The 26,376-nt window shown below is 33.6% G+C and overlaps 1 protein-coding gene across 4 annotated transcripts in view; it reads left to right on the top strand.

Moving 5' to 3' along the window:
- The window catches only part of LOC145254913 (uncharacterized), a 65,044-nt gene that overhangs the window by 17,763 nt on the left and 20,905 nt on the right, over positions 1-26,376 (top strand). For all 4 annotated transcript variants that reach the window (XM_080113872.1, XM_080113871.1, XM_080113870.1 and 1 more), the window contains exons 3-8: positions 4,005-4,124; positions 9,455-9,614; positions 15,894-17,361; positions 21,112-21,142; positions 21,815-22,145; positions 24,179-24,695. In XM_080113872.1, the coding sequence (XP_079969998.1) occupies positions 4,005-4,124; positions 9,455-9,614; positions 15,894-17,361; positions 21,112-21,142; positions 21,815-22,145; positions 24,179-24,695 (2,627 nt within the window). The remainder of the gene's footprint in view (positions 1-4,004; positions 4,125-9,454; positions 9,615-15,893; positions 17,362-21,111; positions 21,143-21,814; positions 22,146-24,178; positions 24,696-26,376) is intronic.

Below are 26,376 nucleotides of genomic sequence, written 5' to 3'. Positions count from 1 at the left end.
CCATGCAAAATCTATAGATTGAGATAAAAGATGGAATTATTTAAAAATCAGGGACTTATGTGATATTTTTGCATATTCTTCTAGCAAATCATCCTAAATCTTATTTAGACGAAAAAAAAATTAATCGGCTCGAAAACCTTTTTAAAAAAAATATTCAAATGTGTTATCCATAGACAACCGGTGGTGAATTTTTTTTTTTTTTTTAGGGGGGAGGGGGGGGGTAAAAGATACAATTTAGGCTTTAATCTTTTTTGGAAAAAAAGTTACTCAAGAATAATGGATTTTAATAGATTTTTTTTTTTTTTTTTTTTTTTTTTGCCATGCCTAATATATTTTAATGTTGGTTATGAAAATGAAATGCTAATGGACAGAAGTTGAAACTCGTTCACGAAGCATTTAACCTCAACCTGAGACAAGTAAAAAAAAAAAAAAAAAAAAAAAAAAAAAAATACACAATAACTGTTTGCATCACAAACATTAGAATATTTAATGTAGTTACTGAGGATTGTTCTCTTGAACCTCCCTATCTTTTCTCAATCAGATTTTGATATGCTTTTCTCATATATATATATATATATATATATATATATATATATATATATATCGCATTTCCATTGAATATTAGCTAAAATTAAAAATCTAAGATACATTTCTACATTATCTGTAAAGTTGTATATTGATTGCTATTTTGTAGAATGCATGCTCGCATGTAAAATGAACGTTAACTCAAATATAACATTATCGAGGTAATGATCATATGCCTAAAAGAATGCAATGCGTATAAGTGCTAAAAAATATTAATTCCTGTTATAGTATTTTTTATTTTTTTGCATGAAGAGCGATTTTGAGTTAAAATCTGTTTATTATTACATGTGTAATTTGAAGAAAAACGTTTAAAATGTGTAAATTTGCTAGAATAATGGAGATGTTTATTTTTCACAAAATGGCGCCTGAGCAGAATCAAAAGTATGTAAAAATGAAACGGATTTAACATTTTGAAACTAAGCCAGCACTTTTGTTATCTCAGAAAGCAATGGCAATATAATTTCCAGAATTCTATTTAATGATGTCTAACGTAAGGACTGTTTACAAATTATCTGAAAAATCTTTTGAAAGAAATAGTATTATAGATACTTTAATTTTAAAAATAAATTTAGATAATTTACAAGATTGTATCACCAAAAACAAGTATCATTGCCCCCCCCCCTTTTTTTTTTTTTTTTTTTTTTTGCAAGGTTTTATTTAATCGTTGTTAAATGTTCTATCTTTACTGTCTAATACTAAACTGATTTTCACTCCAAAACATTCATCTAATTTTTACACTAATGTGTACGTATATACTAATTTTGGTTGAATTTTTGAAGAAATTGTTTAGGCATATGATCTTTAGTAAAATTCATTTACTGCCCCCACCCATATTTGTTTTTCTATCAACAGAAATTTATTAAATTTTGAGACCCACTTAATCATAACCTGTGGGTTTCTAAGATGAGTTTAATTAAAAACCTTGACTGCTTATATTCTTCTTAGCATGTCCAACAGCTTCACTTTATTTTGCTTTTCAGCATCTTTCTGATTTCTTATTTTTTTTTTTTTTTTTCGATGTGAGAAAGTGATGAATATATTAATAAACGATCACATGTAATTAGCTTTTAACACTTTACTGCGGTTTCATATTACCAATCAGAAGTATCTCCAACTGACATCAATTTAGTTTGATCATTGCCAATTGAAGACGATTTGTGATACCATGAAACTGCAATAAAATAGTCATATTACTGACTAGACCCTATAGGTCTATGGCAGTTTGTTATAGAACCTATATTATTAATACAAATAAATTGATAATAAAATTTAATTTTTAAAAAAAAAAAAAAAACTATAGGTTGATATGTTATATGTATTTATAAATTTTTTTTTTTTCCTTTAAAAATGCCTAGTGACAAAAATATTTTATTGATCCTTGACTAAGATTAAAGTGAAATTGTTGTATAGATATTTATTTTCAAAGTTTTTTTAACCAATTCGGAAATCTCAAGTAAGATGGCCTCTGGATTAAATGTTGTATTATGGTGATTGATGATTCTAGCTAAGATTAAGATAGAAATTTTTTTAGTTATGGATGACAAACACCCATTTTCCCACAGTTTTGAATGTCTGTGGGCATAATTTGTTAATGTCATTTTTGAAATTTTCTGCAAATATTTCAAAATGTTTGTTCTCCACAACGGTTATGCCATTAGACGTCAGAAGATTTTGTGTAATTATCTTCCTTGAAAATGAAATGCTAATCTTAGTCCTAGGTTTTTTAATAAAATCTCTTTAATTGTATTAATAAATACAATAAAAATACTATAGAAATCATTGTTACTACCTGTCAGTACCAATTTTAAATGTATATTACAGTTATTAAAAACTTTCAAATCTTACATATACGAATGAGCCATGTTGAGTTTTCTGTAACTTTGAGAATATATATATATATATATATATCTGGTCGTTTGATCATTATTCACTGTCGTAACATTGTGCCTGTATTTGTCATTTATAGTTAATTTCTCTTAATTCTCATGGTTAATGGTGGCCAGATGTAATATTCCTAGCAAATGAAGTCAAAGGTGACTTTGCAGCTGGGTTTGAATCGGCCGACAAGTAGCAATCATCATTTCTTGCACGGATGATTGCAAAAACATGTAACACTAGTGTTTGTAGGTATAAAAATAAGCATATAATGGTATAAGCATGATCTGTTTTGAAGAAATAGAAACTCTCATTTAGATTTAGTACTATTGCAATATTTCCAGTTTTTTTAAGGGTATTTGTTTACCAAACATTCAAAATACGTGCATACAAACAGAAAGTGCTGTTTATTAAAAGTGGAGCATCCTTCGAGCCTAGATAGCTTATTTTTGCTACGAATAAATCTAAAGTTAAATTCATTTCGTTTTTATAAGTGTTGAGTGTGAATGCATACTCCACAATATTATCAATGAATAAATTAAAAGTAAAATTTATTTTAAAGAAATGCTATGTGTGTATGTACACTAGTAGCACACTCAGTTTTGTCCGGTCGTAAAATGAGCCTAAATATATTTTTATTTATAGACTTCATATTTATTATAGAGCCTAAACTATACTTATTATGTACCTAATATATAGTAGTGATTTTGAAAGGTAAAATAAAGGCTGGGGTACCATCGGCTAGAATTGAAATCAAAACGTACAACTCTCCAGCCTGATCTGTTTGCTTCTGAGCCATACACATAAACAGTTCAGAAATAACATTGTCTAGCCTATGAATGTACATTTGTGTATGCAAACAGGGTTAGTCAACTATTCCTGCTATGGTCAACTGTTTTGTTTTTAATTTTGACCTCTTAGCAATTTTTGCCGACAAAAAACAAATAGCAAGTGTGACCTATATATCAAATTTCAACTCTGTAGATGAAATATTCAGAGGGGAGAGGAATTTGATAGACTTTTTGCATACATACTAAAAGGTCACTTATATATATATATATATATAATATACATTTTTCCATGTGCTGGAACGTTTTCATCTTGAATTCTACCCAACTATGCAAAATGTAGAAATTATTAGTGCTCATTTTTTTCAAAGGAATATGCAAATTAGTTAACCTTTGTGTAGTTGCTTGCATATCTGTATATCTGAGTATATTAAGTTTATTTTAATAATTTTTAAATAGAAAAGGTAGGCTTTTAATATCAATGTCAGAGCGAGAAAAAAAAAAAAGTGTATCTGCATTCAACAACATCAGCATGATTTGATGCCAAAGTTTCCATGTGATTATTTTTGGAAAAAAATTTTAAATAAACAGAAAGTGGGTATGACTTTATCCTATCCTATGGAATATTGAGCTCTTTATTTGTCCAGTATCTGTTGTCTTAATTTGACTATAATTTTGAGTTTTTGTCTGCTATGAGAGATGATTGGCTGGCTTTTTGCATCTTTTTTTGCTTGCTTTTTTTTCGTCTGGTTCTAGACTCCCCAAAGCGACAATGTCTTAGGGAAGATGAACAGAACATCAAGCCCGATACACCAGCCATCCGCAGCGTGCGTGCTAGACAGAATGACCTTACCAAGGCCAAATCATATGACTTGGGTATGTTTTTAATTGTTTGTTTTTTTTTGTTTTTGTTTTTTTTTTCCCCGTTCTCTTCCTCTATCAGCTTGAACATCTGCCTCCCTCTTTTTCTTATCCAGCTACTTTGAATTTAAATTGATTGAAACAAAATTTTTTTTTTTGCATGTGGAGAGTCGAGTTAGGTACTTGTTCAGAATCCTCCACCCCTGATAACAACAAATAATAAAAAAATATATATATAGAAAAATCTGCATAATGTACATACCCATGATGGAAAGAAGATATTGTGCACTAAAAGTCATGTAAATTGGTAAAGTAGTTCCATTTTTAAATAATGAAATCAAATTTTGTGGTTATACGAACAGTGACAATATGGTGATGCCATCTTGAAAACTGGCTGAAAGAACAAGGAAGTAACTGAAAATAATTCAAACTTACAAGATTTTAGAAAGCCCTTAACATGAAGGGGGTGGGGGCATTGGAAAAAGTTTGCCTGAACTTTTCTTTATAAAAATTAAAATATTTGGTGTATAATTCTTCTTCTCTTCCCCCCCCCCCCTACAAGGCTAATTCTAGACAAGTGCTATGAATTTTTTATTTTATTCAATCTTCACCCCAAACAAGACAAGTGCCACTTTAAAGTAGGGGGCTACTATCGGGGACAATTTGCGGGAGCATTATGAAGGGAGATGAGTAGAAAGATGTTTGTTCACATTACACTTGAACTTCTGCATATCAGTACAGTTGGGAAAGCAGTATCCCGGAAGGAAGTTCCAAAGACTTGCAGTTCTGGGGAAGAAACTATTGGAGTAAAAGGCTTTCTTACACCTAGGGATCTCTACTGTAAAGGGGTGGGACTTAGTTGCTTGTCAGGTTTGTCGGGGGTAGTCACGTCGAGGAGGTACAAGTGCTTGCAGTTCGTCAGAGCAGCCCAGCCACCATTAAAGTATTTGTAGAACAGGCAGAGGGGTGCAACATTTCGTTGATGGGGCAGAGGCTGAAGCTTAGATGACAGTTCAGGACCTATCAGGTTGGCGACTCTCTTTTGAACCCTGTCCAGGAATGAGACAAGCAGCAGATGCACCAGCCCAAATGTGACGGCAATACTCTATACATGGGCGAATGGTGGCCTTATAGAGGTACAGGATACTTTCAGGCAAAAGTTATTTTCTAGCACAGTAGAGAGAGAGCCCACCTTTGCAGTAGCCTTGGCAATGCTCTCAATGTATATATTCCAGTTCATGTTCCCTGTAAACGTTAGGCCGAGGAGTTTAAAGGAAGTACTTTCAGGCAGTGTATTCTTAGCCATTGCTATTGGTGGTAGAAAAGGTTTCTTGTAGTTATTGAAGGAAGCAAGCTTAGTCTTGACAGCATTGAATGTGACCATCCATTTTTGTCCCCATTCCACTCCAGATTGGAGGTCATTCTCTAGTGATTCTGCCATTTCCTTAGACATGTGTTCATTTGTTTTCCCCTCATGCCTGTTATAGAGGGTGGTGTCATCGGCAAATATACCCATCTCCGAAACAATTTTATCAGGGAGGTCATTTTTGAATATCAGGAACAATAAAAGTCTAAGGATATAACCCTGGGGTACTCCCGCATTTATATCATATTGTTTGGATGTACGACCGTCAAGGACAACTTGGATTTTTTTCTTAAGAAGGATTTAATTACATTGTGTATTCTTCCAGTGATACCATATGATCTAATTTTCCTTAGAAAACCATCGTGCCATACACTGTCAAAAGCCTTAGATATATCAAATCGTCTAGTGTGGCGTCTGTCTGCAAAGGAAAGTCGGGGAGGGAGTGGTGTACTGGGTCCAGTGTGGAGTTTGAGGCAAACCGACTAGCAAGCAGATTTGCCTTGTCGGTTGCCATGCAAGCAACCCCATGATTGTTTGATAGTGGGAGAAAATTTTGTTCTTGATCGTGTATTACTTTGCTGGACTCTCTCCTCTTAAAGAAAATGGGTTGTTTCCAGAACCTACTGCTGCTTTATTATACACCTGTTCTTCCTCGTAAAAAGGGCATTGTTATTTAATTTTTTTTATTTGAAATACTCCAAATTTTGGCATCGGTATTTAAATAATCCTAAGCTTACAGCATCTGTGCATTTCAATAACAAGCCAGCAGTTATTTAAAATTTTCTCATTAATTTATACATATTACATAACGTTACAGGTGTTTTTAGTGTTCTATAATAGTAATAGTAATATAATAGTAGGCTTGTGCAGGTGTGACATCAGTGGCCAGAAGTGAGTGGCTGTAGCATCCTTTTTTTTTTTTTTTTTTTCCAGCTTCAAACAGACCTTAACAATTGCTGTAAGAAGGGTACAACTAGATGGCAAGTTAATACTATAGTTCATGTAATGTTTTATCTGGCCAGAAAAACAAGGAATTGAACTGACATTGTTTAGTGTTATTTGTAATTGATTCGGCTACAAAAATAGATGGTGAGCATACGCTGCACATCTTTATGTACATGCGTGTGTGTGTGTGTATGTAATTGTCTGTCTTAAGGACGGCAATATGCAACAAAAGTTCAGCAGTACAAAATTGTCATCATTTTCGATGTGTTTAAATGTCAAAGCTTTGTATAGTACTATACAGTAAAGCTTTAAAGTGTATTTAATCATAAAATGAATGCAGATAAAGGGGGACAATTGAATTTGAACTAAGGTTTACGTTGCACTTGATTATGTTGAGTCTTTAATTTCGAAAACACTTATTTTATAGATTCTTACATAAGTATTTATTCAATTTTGTTTCAAATTCCAATTTTCTTGTTCGTCTGATTAATATTAAGTTATGCTTTTGAATTTTTGAGATGAGGATTGATAATTCATATCATTTGAATTACTGCTTTCATTTTGAGTGCTATTTTCATGTTTTGGCATCTAACCTTTAACCTTCTTGAGGTGTATCTTTCTATTGAACTGAAAGAATCTTCACAGAAATTTGAAAGCTCTTCATTTAATCCAGAGGTAGATGCTCTCATTCCATCAGCCATGACCGAGTAGAAGTCTTAAGTAATTCACTATTTCATTTTGAATATTGTTTATTCTGAAGATTGAATTTCTAGCAGTGTAAATTATAACTGCATTTTACCAAGTATTTCATGTATTTATGCCCTGGGTCCTTGTGAATAACTATACATTTTGACAATCATAAGACTGTTGTCTTTAGATATACAATCTTACTACTTATTACTACAGACTTTATCCCTATATATAATAAAAGTGGCACAGTTTTTCCCCTCTGCACCAAAATACCATAGGTTTGCAACAACAGATACCACATACAAATCTGTCAAATATTAGCCACTAAATTCTGTAATTTTACAACTTCATTAGACATATATAGGCTTTATAATAAAATTGTACATTACATCCTAGGAATGATATCATCACTATCGTCATTATCTTTTAAAGGAAGTAATTCCTATTTTTTCACTTATTCCATGTCCACTTTTTTTCACTTATTCCATGTCCACTTTTTTTCACTTATTCCATGCGCGTTTGCGTGTACAACAATGGCCACCACGTAACATAGAGAATTACACTGCTTAATACCTGGAAAAATACTTATTTGCAGAAAACTTAAATGCGATATTCATTTTCAGCACACCTGAAAACCTATAGAAAACAAGTTTTTTAACGTAGGTTTTGTGTTTGTCTATCAGGCCATAATAAACACCACCCCTAAGAAAAAAAAAAAATAACTTACCCCCCCCCCACCTCTTCCTCGCAGAAAAAAATGGTGGCCATAAAGTAGGTGCTTATTCTATGTTAAATTGATATAATGATACCCCCTTTTTGAAACAATGTGTGACCTTAAGGGCAAATATCACATAGCCCACTACACAATTTAGGTGGTCATTACCTTCCCAGCGAGCCTTCATTTGTTAAATTCTAATCAATATTCACCGAGATTTTGAATTTATACCATCCTTTTTGGCCATTTTATATCCATATGGATATATCTATACTCGTAGCTAAATTGAATCAAGAAATGCTCGTATCTTTGGTTCTATGGGATGAAACATGTAAATTTGCAGGCTTTTTGAAGATAATACTATTTTATAGTAAAAAATTTGACAAGTGGTAAAAAAGTACCTATATTTTCAAACCAATAAAATATGCTCAAATTTGCCTATATATACCTATAAAAGTTAAATTGTGTGTATATTTCCCTACCAAACTACTCTATCAATTTTCAATCTACAGACTCAAAATTTGACATAAGGGGTATTGAGATTTGGGAAAATTTTGATCTGGCTTTCGACCAGAAATTTGTCAATGGGGTCAAAGTTCAATGATTTGACCATTGAAAACTCTACCAAACTCCTGCCAATTTTAGATCTAAACACTTGAAATTTTAGATGTAGGTTGCTTGGACATGGATCAAACTTTTAATTTCATTTGAACCCAAAACAAATGTTATGGGGTCAAAGTTAGAAAAAAAAAAATGGACCTCTGTGGTCTCTACCAAATTACTCAGCCATTTTTTGGTCTAAACATTTGAAATTGTACATAAAGTGTATTCAAACATAGGGCAAGCTTTTTAATCAGTTTTTGGCCGAAAATTTGGCTGCCAAGGTGTCAAAGTTCAAAATCTGACCTTTGCGGTCTCTAGTAAACTATTCAGTCAGTTATGGGTCTAAAGATTTGAAATTTTACATAAAGGGTATTAACATGCAAGCTTTTAAATCAGTTTTTGGGTGAAAATTTGGCTACTAAGAGGTCAAAGTTGAAAGAGTTAACCTTTGCCGGCTCTACCAAACTCCTCCATCAATTTTGGGTCTAAACATTTGAAATGTAGGTTACCTGGACATGAGTCAAACTTTTTATATATATATATATATATATATATATATATGCGTGTGTGTCCTGGCAAGCAGCTTCAGTTGTCTCCCCTACATTTGTCTGTTTTGTTGCTTTGGTTGTCTCTCCTGTGGCCTTGTCAGGCTATTAATATATTAGTCTTAATCTAAATCGTACTAATATAAATTCCATCTCCAACATATAATGAATCCTATTTGCTTGTTTGCCTTATTGATATTGGGTAAAAGAAATGTTTTGATTTCCAATTTTTGGCAGCTGCGTCTATTTTTTTTTTTTTTTTTTTTTACACACTGTCCATTGTCTCATATTCATTTCATGCTGCGGTAATTTGATATACATAACTATGCTCGTAATAAAAAAAAAAATTTACATCCTAGGGTAAAAGAGTTTTTTGTATTCTTGCATTAGAATTTGTTTTGAATATTCAAAATTTGATTTTTAACTTATGTAATTGCCCTCCAGAGAAAAAAAAAATTTCAGCAACTATTTTTCTTTTCAGAAAATGAGGAATACATTCCGGTTCCTGTACCCCGGAAATCTTTATCACATGAAGAAAACCATAATCCAGTGGAAGTAAAGCCAGAACGTCGCTCCAGATTTGCGCATTTGGCTCAGACGATCAATTCATGGGAGGATGATTATTCGTATCATACTATCAAGTAAGTTTCTATCTGTAGCATTTTCATTTCATGGATTGAATGAGTGCATCTTAAGAATAAATTGTTTTGATGATTCTTTGCCCCACCCACCCAACTGATTGTTTTGTCCGCTTTGTTGGAGCCGTCATTTGTAATTTGTTTAAGGTGGTTTTAGTGCTTTTAAAATTATCACCCAGTGTTAATTTTTTTTTTTTTTTTTTTTTTTTTTTTTTTCTTTTAAGAAAACCAAAAAAATGCATGGGGAGTGGGAGGGATTGTGTGATTAAGGACACTTGCATGTTAAAATGGCCAGATTATTTTTGCTTATTATATACAAATGTGTGCAGACGAATACTTATATGGTATGACCATGTTGAAACAATGTAAAGTTCTTGAGTATGTAGAACAGTTGAAGTAACAGATCCAGTTCAGAGGAAGGTCCAGAAAAACATGGAAGTCATAAAAATATGAGGGATAAAGACCTGGTCAGAGATAGGTTAGTTGTGAAGCCAGTTTCTTAAAAAGCCATCCAACGCATGTCGGCATATAAAAAGGACATTAAGCGAATGATGAAACAATAAGATCTTTTTGACTGTTTGCTTCAATTTATTGACGTTAATTCTACTCTGGGAGAAAGAATACCTCTGGCGTTTGGGGTGAGGTGTTCACTCCCACTGCTTGGAAATTCCCCTCTGTTCTTTCTACTTTTTTCTTAATTTTATTATGTCTGCTTTCTTTTCTCTGACCCTATCATCAACTACTCCATTTCTGTCTGCTCTCTCTCGGTTCTGAGAATGACCTGCAACTGTTTTCAGTACTAAAGTGATTGTTCATTAACTGAAGATGCTTTATAATAAAATATGGGTCATATAATCTCCGACTGCATTTCTCCTGAGCAGCAAGGAAAAATAAAACGAGAGGCAATGTTGGTATAAGCAGAAAAGTTTTCCATTTTCTAGACTAGTTACCCTCAAAAAAGCTGCTTACTCTATTTTACTCAGTTAACACACTATAATCATTTAAGGAAACTTATGAACTACTCCTCTCCTCCAACTCTGGATAAGATAGTGACGTGTAAAACTAATCTCTATTTATATTGTTTGGTATGTAAAGAGGATGCATTCCTGAACTAATTAACTGGTCATTAATTTTTAGAACGTGGCTGCTGGGTGTGAAATGTGAACTATATTTAGTTTTATGCAAAGAAGTGTAAACTCTTCTTATAAATCCAAATACCTCCTGAAGATGTGAGAAATTTAGATGTTAGGTATCTGTTAATTTCCAAATTTCAGTTCCATTAGAATATTTTCAAAGGATTTTATGGGGTATATGTGCACAACCATTTAAAACTAAAAATATTTCAGATTTGCATTAAATTTGATGCATAGTCATGGAACAAGTTGCACAAATTATTTTATTTATTCAAAAAAATCATAGAATAGAGATTCTAGATATCTTAAACGGTCATAAATAATGCAGAATCTATGTTTGAGGAATTAATTCTACCCTTCTTGGGACTCGTATTCTTGTGTGTAAACTATTTTTTACTTGGCTGGATTCTCTTTCTCTTTTTTTTCTACTTATTTGTCTTGGCTGTCTTTAAACTCTTATGACAGTTTGAAAACTGAAATGTTTATTCTATCATAAAACTTAAGACTTCGAACAATTGAGATGAGGGATATTAGATTCCTTTTTAATGAAAGAATACTTCTGCTTCCACCCTCTACACATGCATATACACATTGGTGTCTCTTAGTCTTGACATTTCAGTTGAGACTGATGTTATTTTTTGGCTTAATGCAAGCCGTAGTATCTTTTAATACTACATTAATCTTGTCATTGATCATTGACGAAGGATCCTCCTAAACAGAAGTAATTTTTATTTGTCCCAATTTAAATCCTTTTTGCGTGTGTATGAGGAGGGGACTGGCTCTATTGGTAATTCATGTAAATTTCAGTTTTTTTCACCATTGGATACTAACATTCCTTCCTTGTATATTACTACCAAAGAGACCCGATATTGCCCGTCGGGTTGAATAAGGATCAATGAATGTTTCATACTCCCATATTCTATTATCAAAATGGTGAAATCATCCATTTTTCAATCAAATTGATTAATTGCCTGTTCTAGTTGGGGACCCACTGTGGTGCACCGAGAGGAAGTTTCATATGCCTCTCCGGAGTGACTTGGTCCACAATACATTGTAGTCTACATTGCACTGTAGAGAATTTACTGTTGATTTTATAAAATTAGTTTTTATATATATATATATATATATATATTTGAATTAAACTTTAAGTCAAGCATCATGTTTCAATTGTGCTTTAAAACAGAAACATTAATTTCAAACGTGCCCCTGTCATATCAAAGAACCTATGCTGATTTGTTATATGCCTGGCCTTACTGCTTGTATGGTGATCATAGCTTGAATTTCAAAAATGAAAAAGTAACGTATCATGGTGCAATTGTGCTTTAACAAGAAACATTCATTTCAAACCCGCCCCTGTTATATCAAAGAACCTACTGTTGGGCGTTTTGGCTGGTGTGGTAATAAAACTTCTCAAATGCACTTGTGATGTTGGCTGTAAGGTGTTAACTTTGGTCAAAATTGTCTGTTCCTTCTTTCATTAAATTATTTCGATTATTGATACTTATTAAAGACATTCCAATACAAAAACTAAGTGGGTTTGGAGACCTTCTTCGAAGGGGCAAATAAATTCATACCCTACATTAGTTTGGTTTAGTGTGATGTTAGTATTATTATTTTAAATTATCAAATTGGAGGTTTTAAATTTAGTGTAATATATTATTAGTTCTTTTTGTTCTGGTTGGTCAGTCTGCTGTATGTTAATTACGTTTGTTATTTTTTGTAGTTAGTGTGTAGTTGGTTTTTATAGTATATTTTGATGGTGTCGTTTTTGTTAGGGTTTATGTTTTTGTTGTGGAGTGAGTTTAAATAGTTTTGTGCTTATCGACGATTTCATTGGGAAAATTGTTTATTAGGGTTTGTTTTGTGTTCTTTGTAAAATATTTGTTGGATTGATGTTATATGAATTGTGAATCAAATTTTTTGTAAGAGCAGTTTTATATTTTTCTGGGCATTTACTATGGTAATTTAAGAATATTGCGTTGTTGTTGGTAGGTTTTTTGTATGTTGAAGTTATGTGCCTACTAATACGTTGTTTTTGTATGTTGAGGTTATGTATTTAGTGGGGTTGCTTGAATCTACTAATACGTCGAGAAATGGTATTTTGTTATGTTTGGTTTGTGTGTAAATTTGAGGACGGAGTGTGTTTCTAGGTTTAGTTTGAGTTTTTTTTCATGTCTTGTACAGATTCGGCTGCAATGAATATATCGTTGACATATCTGGCATAGATAGTTTATTTTTTTGATCTGAGAAGATTTTGTTTTCGATGTGGGTCATATAGTATTCTGCGATGTAAGTTATCCCATTGAGATGTCATCTATTTGAATGTATGTTTTCCCATTAGGGTCCATGAAGGAAACTTGTGTGGTGCATTTTAATAGTAACTTTCCGAGGGTTTGGGGTTTTTATAGCTGGAGGGTGTATTGTGTTGTGATTGTATACTTGCTTAAGGATTATTTTAATTGTCATTAATGTAGTAAAAAGGTTTTCAGTGTCGAGGGATGCAGTTATGCATGTGGGGTGGGGTAATTTTAGAAGGTCGATGAAGTCAGTAGATTTTATGCAGTATTTATTAGGTATGTAAGGTTGAATAATGTTATTGTTTTAGCGATATTATATACTGGGGTGGGGATTTGAGATTATAAATCTTAGAGAGTGTACTATTTTGTGAATTTTAATTTTCCTGTATACATGTATGTTGCCAGGTTTATAGTTTCCTCAAGTTTTATTGTTCCGATTTCAGCGTCGTTTGCTGTTATAATATGATTAATTTACTTTTTTAGTTGTTCTATAGGATTTTTTCAGAGTAGTTTAAATTTTGTTTATCACAGAATGTTTATTTTCATGTTGTAGTCGGTTTTATTTAGGATTGTGTACAAATTGGATTTGTCAGCCATTCGTATAGTGATGCCAGTATTGTAGAGTTCTTTGGCTGCTTGTTTTAGCTTTGGGGTTAGGAGGGAGTTAAGTTGTCTGTGTTTGTATCAATGTTTATATCCTTCAGTTTTTAAGTATTTTTCTTTAGTATTAGAAAGGTAGATGTGTCCTTTGTATAGTTAATTCAGGTTTTGTTAGTTCTTTGTGTTGGATTTGGTCATCGTTGAATGATTCGGAGATTGTATTAAGGATGGTTTCGAACTGAGTTTCAGTTTTTTTTTTTGTAATTTTTTTGGTTAAGGGTTGGGATAGCCTTGTTAGCGGATATTTGCTTTCGGATCGGGTTTTTCTTGAAGTCGTTAGTAAAGCCTTCAGTCTGTATTGCTGGATTGTGTAGTTTTATATTTATATATTTTGACAGCAAGTCATTATTCAAGCACATCTGATTGAACATGACAGTTATTCTTTTTCTTCCAATTTTTGTGGATATCTTTTCCATTCGCTAAGCAGCCTTTTTATTTCAGCTGCCATGTAGTATAAAATGGCGGCCAAAAGTTGTTGTTCAGCCATATTCTACTCGAGCATTTTCTATTGGTCCATCCGATTATCATCAGGAGCAATTTTTTTAAACCCCTCGGCAAAGTGAAAAGATAGCCAGAAAAAGAATAACTCTGTTGTGTTCAATCAGACGTGCTTGAATAATGACTTGCTGCCTATATATATATATATATATATATATATATAATATGGTTTTACCACAAATGTATGACTGACTGCTCCTCCTGTTTGTAATAGAAAAGTGTAAAGTTGCTTGAATCAGCAGGAGCTGAATTGGACATTTAGTCATGCCGGATTTTGGTCGGCCATAAGGTTTACTAAAATTGTACGACTAAATAATGTACAATTATTTGTTTGCTCCTGCTGCCGATTTGCTATTAAGGCAACTTCAACCCTAACAAACTACTGGGTTTATCAGTGCAAAATCTTGTAAAAATCTGTTGTGGTATTACTAAAATAAACAATAAAATGAAATTCCTCAAGTTTCATTTTAGTGGTTTTTTTTTTTTTTTTTTTTTTTTTTTTTTTTTTTTTTTTTTTTTTTTTTTTGCAAATATATTTTTAGATTCATATAAAAAGTATTTACAAATAGATAATTCTTTAAAATAGTCTCTCTTAAGGCAGATAGTAAATATACATAACTATTTATTTCCATAATGAACTCCTTAAAAATTGAAACAGTTATTTTTTCCAATTCTGTGTGCCACCTTTTTTTTTTTTCTTTTTTTTTTTTTTTGTTAAAAATCTTTGTAAAAAAAAAAAAAGTTTATTTTAGATCAATCATGTCTTGATTTTACGAATTATGCATGACTAAACATTAAACACTGTTTTATATATGTCTAATTAATTCCTAAAAGACAGACAATTATTTGGCACATTGTATTGAAAAAATAATTGTCTCAGTTGTTAAGTGTTTAATTAGTCAACTCAACTTCAAAAGTTCAAAGTGTAATTTAAAAAACAAACAATAGTCAATAAGGATTTCTTCTATTTTTACAAAGATTTTCTAGTATTACATTGTTATAGTGTTACAAAATTCCAAATTTTGAAGAAAACGGTCACTTGTAAAATTTAATTTACCAAAAGAAAAAAAAAAAACTTCTGAAAGTTGTGATGGTGACTAAATTCGTTTTGTTTTTGTTATTTCAGTAATAAAGGAATAAACTTTTTTTTTCCAACGATTAAAAAATAAAGTGTCACACTGGGTTGAAAAGTTTCGGTCTTTAAGAATTTGTCAAAAATAATTGCGATTAAGTCATTTTATTTATTTTAATAACATTTTTCGTGCTAACAGACTCAGTAGATCACCCGTGTAAGAGGGAATATTTAATAAAAAGTTGGAGTTTTCCTTAGTAAATATCTTTAGGTATGGACTTAATAGATATTTGCCAAAAAATAATTTCTCAAAACTTCTGAGTAAACTCGTTTTATTGTTTATTACAATATTGTTTTCTGCTGACAGACTCAGTCGATCACTTGTGTCAAAGTTGCTTTAATCAACAGCAGCAGCAATTAGTCGTACATAATTTTTAGTTGTGCATATTTAGTAAAACCATATACATGCTAACTTTTCAAATTGAAAAGATATCCAGAATTTAGAGTACTAACCGCTCTTGCTATTAATTAAATAATTTCTCTAATTACTGAGAAATTTTTCTTCAGGCTTTTTTAAAAAAATGTTCTGTAAGCTTTAGTTTTTACAAATTTTTTATTTCAGGGTCAATGAAAATGAAGATCCAGCCATTTCCAGAAATTCCAGTTCAAGATCAAAATTTGCGGCACCTGTTGTCCCTCCTACACAGTCTTCTGTTCAAACACGATCCAGGTCGCCAGCACCCATTGCCCCTGGCTCGCCTGTCCGTTCCAGGTCGCCAGCACCCATTGCCCCTGGATCACCTGTCCGTTCCAGGTCACCAGCACCTATTGCCCCTGGATCACCTGTCCGTTCCAGGTCGCCAGCACCCATTGCCCCTGGATCACCTGTCCGTTCCAGGTCGCCGGCACCCATTGCACCTGGATCGCCTTCTCGGTCCAGATCTCCGGCACCAATCGCATTTGGCTCAGTTTCCCGATCCAGATCGCCGGCACCGATGTCTCTTGGATCAACATCTCGAGCCAAGTCTCCAGCTCCCATCCAGATCCGTAATATCAATGAAATCGATGACTTAGAAGCTGTAGTCAATAGGATGTCACAACAGTCAAAGGCTATGCCTACTCGAAATTTTTCCAAGTCTGCCCCATCATGTGACCCAATTCAGGGTGTGTCCAGTCAGATCCCCATTAATAGCCAAGGCTTGAATGAGTCGTCTTCTGGGGAAGTTACAGATGATGAGCCAACTAATAAACCAGTATCTGAACGGCTGGCAAAATGGAATAAAAAGGTATCTGAGACAGATTTACAGTTAGATTCCAGTGCACCTTCAAGTCCAGTCACGTCTGCGTGTAGTAGTCCAAGCAAGTCTGGAATAAACCAGAATCTCTCAACAAGGTTAGCTATGCTTGAGAAAAATCTTGCGCCTACACCTGTTAAAAGCAACAAACCGATTACAGTTGCTGCTCCCCCTGCTACATCGTTTTCTACCAAGCAAGAATCCTCCTCAGTATGCTCTGAATCACAATCTTCTGGCCAGAATCCTGTCGTGATGAGAGTGAAAGAGAAAAATACTAGGCGTGAAAGCTTTGAGCCAACCAGAGAATCGGTCTCAAAGAGAATGGCAGACTGGCAAAAGAAGGTGGCAGCTGTAGAGAATACAAAAGAGAAGGAACCAACAGCCTACCCAGTGAATGCTCGCATGTCCGCCTGGGAAAAGGTCACAGCCAGTGGCGGCACGCAAGCTAATAAGATGATTAAACCTCAAGGTGATGTTCTGTCTCCTGCAAGCCGACCTCCATCAACATCCACTGCGACTATAGGTAAACTGTCAATACCGAAGTCTCCGGTTGCTAATCGTAAGGTTGACACATCTGTGAAATCCTATACCACTGGTGGTGCTACTGCTGCAAAGGCTCTTTCCCCTGCAAAGGCAAGCTGCGCCATGAAAGCGATTCAACAACGACTCTTTGAGTCACAGTCTCAGAACACGGCCTGTTCGCTGGCCGAGAAAATCCGGCAGGAAAGGATGGCAGAGTTGAAGGTGATTGAAAATCGTTGGCAAAATGGACTTTTGAAAGAACATTGCGTAACGGTAAGTCTTTTTTTGAGAAGGGAGAAGTAACATGGAAATTGTGATACTTATCTAATGTGAAGAAATTCCATGTTCATACAAATGTTATCTCCTTTCACACATGGTCCTGGATATGACCTTAAACTCTATCCAGTGGTGAGGCCTCAGCTTGCGGGCTTTGGAGAGTGTGGAGCCACCCTTTAATTGCCATTGCTCCCAGGTCCACTCTGACCTGGAGTGGTAGTATCTGTTAGGGTCCCAACTATGGGTTAAATAGAAAGCGACTTGAAAACAACAAATATATTCTATTAAAAAATGATTCTTCAAAGTCTTTGGATTCGGCATTAAATAACCTGAAAAGGGTTGATATGCCGTAAAACAAACACAACCAACCAACCTTTCACACACACATTGAAAAATTATGACATTGTTCCGTTAAAGATGCTGATAGGTGATTAATCTAACGTTGCTAAGTTTAACGATTCGACTTTATTCATTTTAAAATGAATTGTTACAAAACCAAATTGCTGTCTTGTCTAAAACAACAATTGCCAATAAATACTAGAGAATATTTGATTAAGGAAATTATTTTTCATTTTCTATTATCAGTTATTAAGATTAAATTTCTTTGTCCACAGAAATAAAGTTGCATACGTGATTGAAGCAACCGGACATATAAGCATTTTGTCTATAAATTTTCAAGTAGATGAGTATGAAGTGACGATGAACTGGCAGATCCAGCTAGTCTATATAAATAAAACATATGTCTGTTTGTCTGAAAATATTTAACCGATAAACTCTTAAACTACTGGTCGCATAATATTGAAATTAACTGGAAATAGTAATCGTACATCAAGGATCGTTTACAAGTAAAATCTTTGGATGGATGAATAACGCGTACAGAAAAATGTCGGCAAGCTCAGATGCAAAATGTTCGTTTCAACTTGCTGTCATATTTCTATCACTTTGTGTGTTCGCTAATCCATTGATAGCTTGAAGTGGTTTAATTTTAAATCTTATCTGTCGATAGCTCAAACAGTAGGGTACTCAGCTGGAATGCTAAGTGTTTTTGGTTTCAGTATGAGGATCGAACCCAAACCCTTGAGGCAAAGTTGGAAATTAAAGTGTGAAAAAGACTTACGACGTTAACCACTGGGCCACGGAGACATACAAGGGAAACTCGTTTGAATTTATTTAACTATTGACAGGTGGCAGCAATAAAAGTTAACTCTGCTGCTTCTATTTGACCTAATTATTGAGGTCAAATAGAAGTCACGCAGTTAACTTGGGTTTGTTTACCCAAGTTTTTTCTCTAACAGATGTTGGGGAGGGGGAAAGCAGCTCCCCATTTTCCAGATTGATTAGCAATTGTCTGATATGAGAGGGGTTCCCCACATTGATCAAAGCTGATTGCTTCTGGACATTTCCCGGTGCGATGCCGAGAAGTTAACTTTCGCTTTTTATATGAAAAAGCCTAATCAACACGCGAGAAGCCAAAATAGCAATAATTTTGTAAAAGTCGACGTAAATAAATCTAGACGCTACATGCGTTCTCAAATCCTAGATATTATTATCTACGGCCTATATAAACAGTTCTAAGCGATCATTACCCCCCCCTCCCCCAGGAGCGTGTGCGCGAGAAAAGCCTTTGCAAGACATACACGAAATGGTCACACACATTTTGCCTTTTTATATATATATATATATATATATATATATATATATATATATATATATAGATAGACAGATAAACAGTGTATAAAAAAAATGTTGCATCTATTGAATTAACGTAAAATAGGCCAATTTGATCTGTGATAGTGCAACAAATGGGTCCAACTTTCACATTTTATTCATTTAAAAAGATGAGGCTTTTCTTTAAATTTCATGGTAAATGTAATGAATGCTATTATTACCATCAATAATTTCGTTAAAAAAAAAAAAAATGCTAGTCATTGGGTTCAATGCAATTTACTTTTGTGAAAGTTACTTATTTCAAAGTTATCTAATTTGTTTGTATTGTAAATGTACTCCTCCGTAAATTTAACTGGAAATGTTATCCATTTTAATTAAATTGTTTTAATTAATTTTAATATGTAACTATTGCACATATACACACCTACAGGGTGTCCATGAATTATGGCAACAAACCTTTTATCCTCTACCCAAAATACTAGAACACGAAAACTGTATTACTGTTTATGATTAGATAGGTTTTGGATAAAGGCTTTCGAAATACACATATTTATTCAATGTAGTGTCCTTTCTTAACTACTGCCTTCAATTTGGCTGTGAACAGGGCACAAGTGGCATAGAGCGTTTCCTGAGGAATGGCGGCCTACTCCTTCAACAGTTTGGCCTTAAATGTCTCGGTTCGATGAGGAGGGGAGCAGACCTTATTCATCAAGATGAACCAGTCTTTTCCTCTTAATCCATGATTGTGAACTTAGAGCCATGAGAGGGTGCAAAATCCTGTTGCATGGTCCACGGTTCACCTTGGAAGTGCTGATTTACCCAACGTAGCAGACAAAGCATGTCCACGATGTACCACTGGGTGTTCAATTTGACTTCAAATGGGACAAAAAAGAGGGGTGATCCCCCAGTTGCTATGACAGCTGTATAAACCATTATAGACTTGGAATTTTGACGTCTGCTGATAAGAGTAGACCCAAACTCTATCATTTTGCTGGTTTACCACCTGAATGTCGCATTTCTTATCTGTAAAAACCAGGTTAGGCAACATGCCTTCATCAATGTCCTTAAAGCATTTTCCTGCATTTTTCGGCTCTCATTGCCACATGACTATCTGTCAGCTTATGACGATGCAGCATCTTAAAGAGTTTTTAGTCCAAGATCATCTCTTAACACTTGGTGCATAATGGATTTGTTCACACCAACTGCTGCAGTGAATGTTCTGCAACTTCAGCAAGATTTTTGTCGGAAATTTACCTCTTGTTTTTGATAAGTTGAGGGGTGTGGATACATTTTTCCTTGCCCTTCCCTGTCACGGATATTGCTGGTCTCCTTAAACTTAACAATTTTCTAAACTGTTGAATGGTTCATTTTCAGCTGATTTTGACATTTACTCACTGTATTTCGATCTACAGCCATATATCTGAAAGAGTTTAAGCTTTAAAATGGTGTTTTTATTTTACAAAAAAAAAAAAAATTAAATGCACTTTAACTGCAAAAGTTGGTTACCTTAATTTATAGACACCTGTATACTAGCAGGAAGACCTGATGTTGCCCAGGGTTGAATCATGCTTAATGAATGCTTCACACTCCCATTTTTTTTATTTTCATTGAAGTCCATATATTGATTATATATTGAATGAGGGAGGGTAACTTAGCACTTTACTAGTTTCTATGGTAGATCCAATTGCTTGAGATGTTTTATGTAATTTGCATTTTTAATGCAAATTCAAAACTGTATTTTGCGAGTAATTGTTACAACATTAGGTTTTTTATTTTTTATTTATTTATTTTGTTTTTTGCCAAGTGGACATGAAAATTCAATCCCAAAACTGAGGAATAGTTTAGCACATATCTTGTAAAATATACAAGAAAATAGCCTTATGGAAATAAAAGTTGATTAACTCTTGAGTATAAATGTGTGTGTATATATCAAATTAGTTTCTTGGTTAAACTAATGAATTTCTTCAGATTTGACAAATAAAAATTATAGCTTTATGGAAAACAAAATTATATAAAGAAAAATGTCTCTCCATTATATATTTATATAGATTGCTCATTTCTTTGTTTTCATTATTTCAGAATAGTGATCTTGAAAGTGATGGTGAGAAACGTAAGTTTTCAGATTTTTATTTTGTTTTTTAATTATAATTTTAATTACTATGAATACAAAAATGAAATTTTCATGAAAAATGTTTTTAGTTTGAGATGAGGTTTGATAATTTGTGTCAAACTATTCTCATTTTAGTTATATCTACAGTGTTATTCCTAGTTGCACTTGTAAGGATTGAATCTGCAGTCACCGTATTTTAGCATCACAAAGCTATCAATCTGCTGGGTCGTTTTGTTGTGCTTCATTTTGAAATGTTTACATTGTTAAACACACTTTGTTTTGTGGTTTATCCAATTTGAAATTTTAATTTTCATGTGTTTTGTTAAATCTGGTCTTTCAATCAACATTTCAAATATGACATGGTTGTCAATTGTCATCTGTTACAACCCTGTAAAGAATTTGAAATAATTTGCATAAAGTTGATCCAAAAGATCATCCTTGAGTATTTTAGGCAGCTTAGCCACAATTAAAGAGGGCTCAACACAAGTTTAAAAAGTCGTTTTGACTGATGAGCCACTTTGTAGCCATCCAATTGCACTGGAAACCTTGAAATAATTTTGTTGCATTGCAATATTTATTTGATGGTTCGAATATATTGGGAGGAGAAAGCCTTAGAGAAACAAACATTGATTGACTCAACTTTTATTTGTTTTATTTTTTTTTTTTCTACAGAGATTTCCAACAAACCATGCCCACTTTCCCCTAGTTCCGGAATCCCTCCACCACCACCACCTCTTCCTCCTTCGACAACTGGCTTTGTACCGCCCCCTCCTCCTCCCCCTCCCCCTGTTCAGACAAGTTCCTCTGTCCATATCCCTGCTGACCCTCCTTCAACAACAACCACTGCTTTTGCCTCTGCTGGTCCCACAAGTATCTTCAAGTTAATTGCCTCATCCCAGTCGTCTGCCATCAAAAAGACTGACAATTCCATTCCGACCAAGAATGTAGTGAAGCAAGTGCGATTTGAAGACAGTTTTGAGAGTTCTGATGATTCAACTGAAAAGTAAGTATCACTACCACTTTTAACCATGTATTTAACTCGTGTGTGTGTGTGTATGTATACACACACACACATACTAGCAAACTGCTTGGTGTTGCCCAATTGTAATGTTTAAATGTTTTAATTCCTGCAGATTTTATATTACAATACTCTATCGATTATATTATACCAAATATATAGTAGTGATTTTAAGTTTTAAAAAATAAAATGACTCTGATGCTAGCTTGCACAAACCATGAAAGCCTCAGACCAAAAGTCCTAGACTTAATAATCTTACCATGATATTTACTTTTTAATTAGGAATTAAAAAAAAAAAAAAATGTTGTGGAACTTTTTTAAAAATATTTTCATCTAATGAAAATATTGTGGGTTTGTTGGTTTTCTCAAGTCATGTAAAGACTACATTTTGTGTTATTAATGCTTATCAACTTTGTTACATAAAAAAAAAACTCATCGCAGCTTGTTTTTTTTTTTTGTTTTTTGTTTTTTAATAAAAAAAAGATACTTCATCCTAAATTGAGATGAAAATGAACGAATCTCTTAGTAAACGAGTTGTCTCCCTCTACATGGTGACAAAGTGTAAAACAGCACCTATAGCGTGTGACTGCATCTGCCTTTTGCATATACAACTTTATTTTTTATTACTCACTCCGTTTTCTTGTTAAATGTCTGAATTGGTGTTATTAGATTGGGCTTTAATGATATCAGCTTCTTGACTTAAATGCACTAAACATTGATGGGGTTTTTTTTTTTGTTTTCTTCCATTTGCAAAGCTCAATCATATTCTGCAAAGCAAAAAAACAAATTTTTTTTCTTCAAAACAAAGTAATATAAGTATTTGAAGATATAAGCAACATAGCAAGGGGAAACTTGATTCCAAATATTTCTTATATATTATATCTTCTCTCTTTGGTGCACATACATAAAGTAAATTTCAGTGTATCAAGATTATTTGATACTGGAGATATTCATAATCGTACCCAAAAGAGGGGAGATACAACATATGAGAAATACTTGAAATCGAGTCTCCCCTTGCTGTTATTTTAGATAACTTAAAATCATAGCAAGTTTTAGTCTCCCTTCATCAAGGCCAGAGGTTTTGAGGAAATTATATATATATATATATATATATATATATATATATATATATATATATATAATGGTGCATCAAAATTCAACACTTGAAAATAATAAAATAACAGTAATTTTTAAAGAGCTTGGTAAAGTCCTGCATAGATGAGGTCGCTGCCAGTCATTCCTACATCTTCCAGCAGGACTAACCCAGGCGTTGCAACTCAACACTGTTCCTCCCCACTGGTCATGTGACTTTCACCTGATAGCAACCTCTTTGGTATGGTCTCTGCGGCATTATCGATATCAAGACTAACAAATACACCCACAACATGCTTGACCTTTCAAAGGCTGCCATTGGTAAGGTGTTCACCATTATAGAACAAGGATACAGACATAGCATGTGGCTCCTTCTGCACCTGCCTTGATATGATCGCCTCTGTCAGTAATGGGTACATTGAAAAATAATGTAATATTTAACTTTGTTACTAAAAATCAGTTTTTGCATATACAACTTTATTTTTTATTATTCACTCCGTTTTCTTTTTGTTAAATGTCTGAATTGGTGTTATCAGATTGGACTCTAATAATATCAGCTTCTTGACTTAAATACTATAAACATTGATTTTTTTTTTTTTTTTTTTTTTTTTTCTTCTCCATTTTCAAAGCTCAATCATGTTCTGCAAAGCAAAAAAAACAAATTTTTTCTCTTCAAATTAAGTAATATGAATAAATATTTCAACTTTTTTTTTTTTTTCATTACCAGATTCAGCATTTAATAACTTTGAATTGATATGCTGTAAAACAAAACAAGCAAATCATCTATTGGATTTTGCTGCAAGATTGTATATTAATATTCATATCTATGTAGATATGTATATACGTCTTTTCGAAATGAAATTGCTTATTTATCTTGGTCCCCTTCTCCATTTTCACTGTAATTGCAATTATTTTCTCCTTACCAGCGGAGTTGGTGTGTCTGCATCCGATGATTTTTCCAGTGACAACGACGCAGAGAAGACTCTCGAGGCTCGCCATGAGCTTCGTCTCTCTCCTGAAGATGACGAAGAGGGTGAGGTTGATTACTCGTACAGTAGTGATGAAGAGAATGAGGCTCTGGCTGCTCAGGCGGCAAACCTTGCTAATGCACGCCCTCCTTCTTGCATAGATTCCGAGAGTGATGATGTCAGCATAAGTGCCTTTGTGTCAGACGTTGTCCGTCAACAGCGCAAAGTGTCCTTGCAAACAGAAAGCTGTTCCAACATCCTGGCACTTGCACATAAGCAGCAACAACAACAACAGATTTTGGATTCTGACAATTGTTCGTTTGAGAGCCAGGATGAGGAACCGATAGCACAGTATACCAGTGATGGTAGTGATTCTGAAGAAGGTGCCAGTGTTGACGATGCACTTGATGAAGCCCTAGAAATGGACACGGATGACTGCGACATGGAGAGAACTCCAACAAACCAATATTCAGCTGTAAGTTTTTGTTTTATAAACGAATGAGAAAAAATTTACAAGGAATGATTTTTACTAAATCCAAAAATCTAATTTTCTACCTACATTTTTTTTTTTGACAGTGTCTTGGTTTTTATTTCAGTATGTTTCATTCAAATTGTTTATCGTTAGTTACATTATATAATAGCAACACTGGCTTTGGCAGAAATCACTGGATTTTCATCCTTTTAGGGTAAAAAAAAAAATTTACAACTAACACTCCCAAATGCAATATCTAATATTTTATATCTAATAGAAAGGAGAAAATTACAAAAAGTAATCAGATTTCCAGAAAGTGGTTGCATCTATTTTGAATCACGACTCTAAAACAATAGACAATTTGAATGAAATCTTCTTTTGAAATTTAAAAAAACTTGCTTTTGGTAAGTTATTTGTTGAATTTTAATCCCTCCCCACTTTTTTTTTTTTTTTTTTTTTTTTTCCTTCATTAACTTTTGCTTTTGTTAGCCATACTTATGTGTTGTGGCATCTGGGTGATGGGCATGATTTATATCTGTCATATGCCTGTAGAAGGTTTGGCTTAAATTTTTTAATGGAAATCACAAGGCATAAAGCCACTTCATGTTAGGAGTTAAGAATTAAAAGAATACAATTTCATGATCCAAAACCAGCCGATGGAAAATGTTATATGGAGAGATTCCAAATCAAAAAGCATCATTCATAAAATGTGAGGACGAAAGGACCTAATAATGAAAGCAAGTTACAAGACTTCCGAAAGTATAGCGATGAAATACTTTTGTCGAACGAATTTATGAAATGTTGAATTTTTAGATTCTTATACAATTCTATTCAGTCCAACCCCCATAATCAAACGGTTAAAAACAACCACCTCTATTCTCAATAAGACAAAAGGAAATCAAATACATAACATTAAACTATGGCCAACAAAATAATCCAATGGAATTGCAGATGTATAAAAGCCAACCGGAATGAATTACTTCTACTAATATCCAATCTTTGTCCTACAATAATATGCCTACAAGAAACCTTTTTAAAACCATCTGAAAATATCAATCTCCATAGCTTCACTGAATACAACCACACAATAAATAACCCAAATAGAACTTCTGGAGGAACATCTATTCTCATTAACAAAAGCACAAAGCCAAATAAATCTGCAAACTAACTTGCAGGCAATTTCCATCGCAACCACCCTACAAAGAATGGTCACAATCTGCTTCATCTATCTACCTCCAAACAACCCTATAGATGAAACTGAAATAGAAAAACTTATCAACCAACTCCCTTGCTCCTTATTATTATTAGGCGACTTTAACAGTCATAATGCTAGTTGGGGATGCTCAGACACGGACAGAAAAGGAATCCTTAAAGAAAATATTAACAACCTATGCATAGAACAAAAACCACCCTCTATTCACTCGGCTACAAGCTCCAGTTCAACATCCAACTACTCAGAATTTAAACAACTTTAAAATATGCAGAGCTAAAGCATGCCAAACAATAAAAGCCAAATGGAAATCATGGAAGATATCGGACAATATCAAGAAAAAACAGTTCCCACCTCTCAACCACTTCTGTCTAAACAATAACAAAATACGACCAACCCCCACCCAAAAGAACATGGCTTACATGCTTGCAGATACTATTGCAAATAATTCATCATCCAAAAATTACAATAAAA

This window comes from Euprymna scolopes, chromosome 30, assembly GCF_053919585.1.
Source record: "Euprymna scolopes isolate OS-2025 chromosome 30, ASM5391958v1, whole genome shotgun sequence".
In the NCBI taxonomy this organism is placed as follows: Eukaryota; Metazoa; Mollusca; class Cephalopoda; order Sepiida; family Sepiolidae; genus Euprymna; species Euprymna scolopes.
The sequence above is the reverse complement of the archived record's forward strand: the minus strand, read 5'-3'. Positions and strand labels throughout refer to the sequence as shown.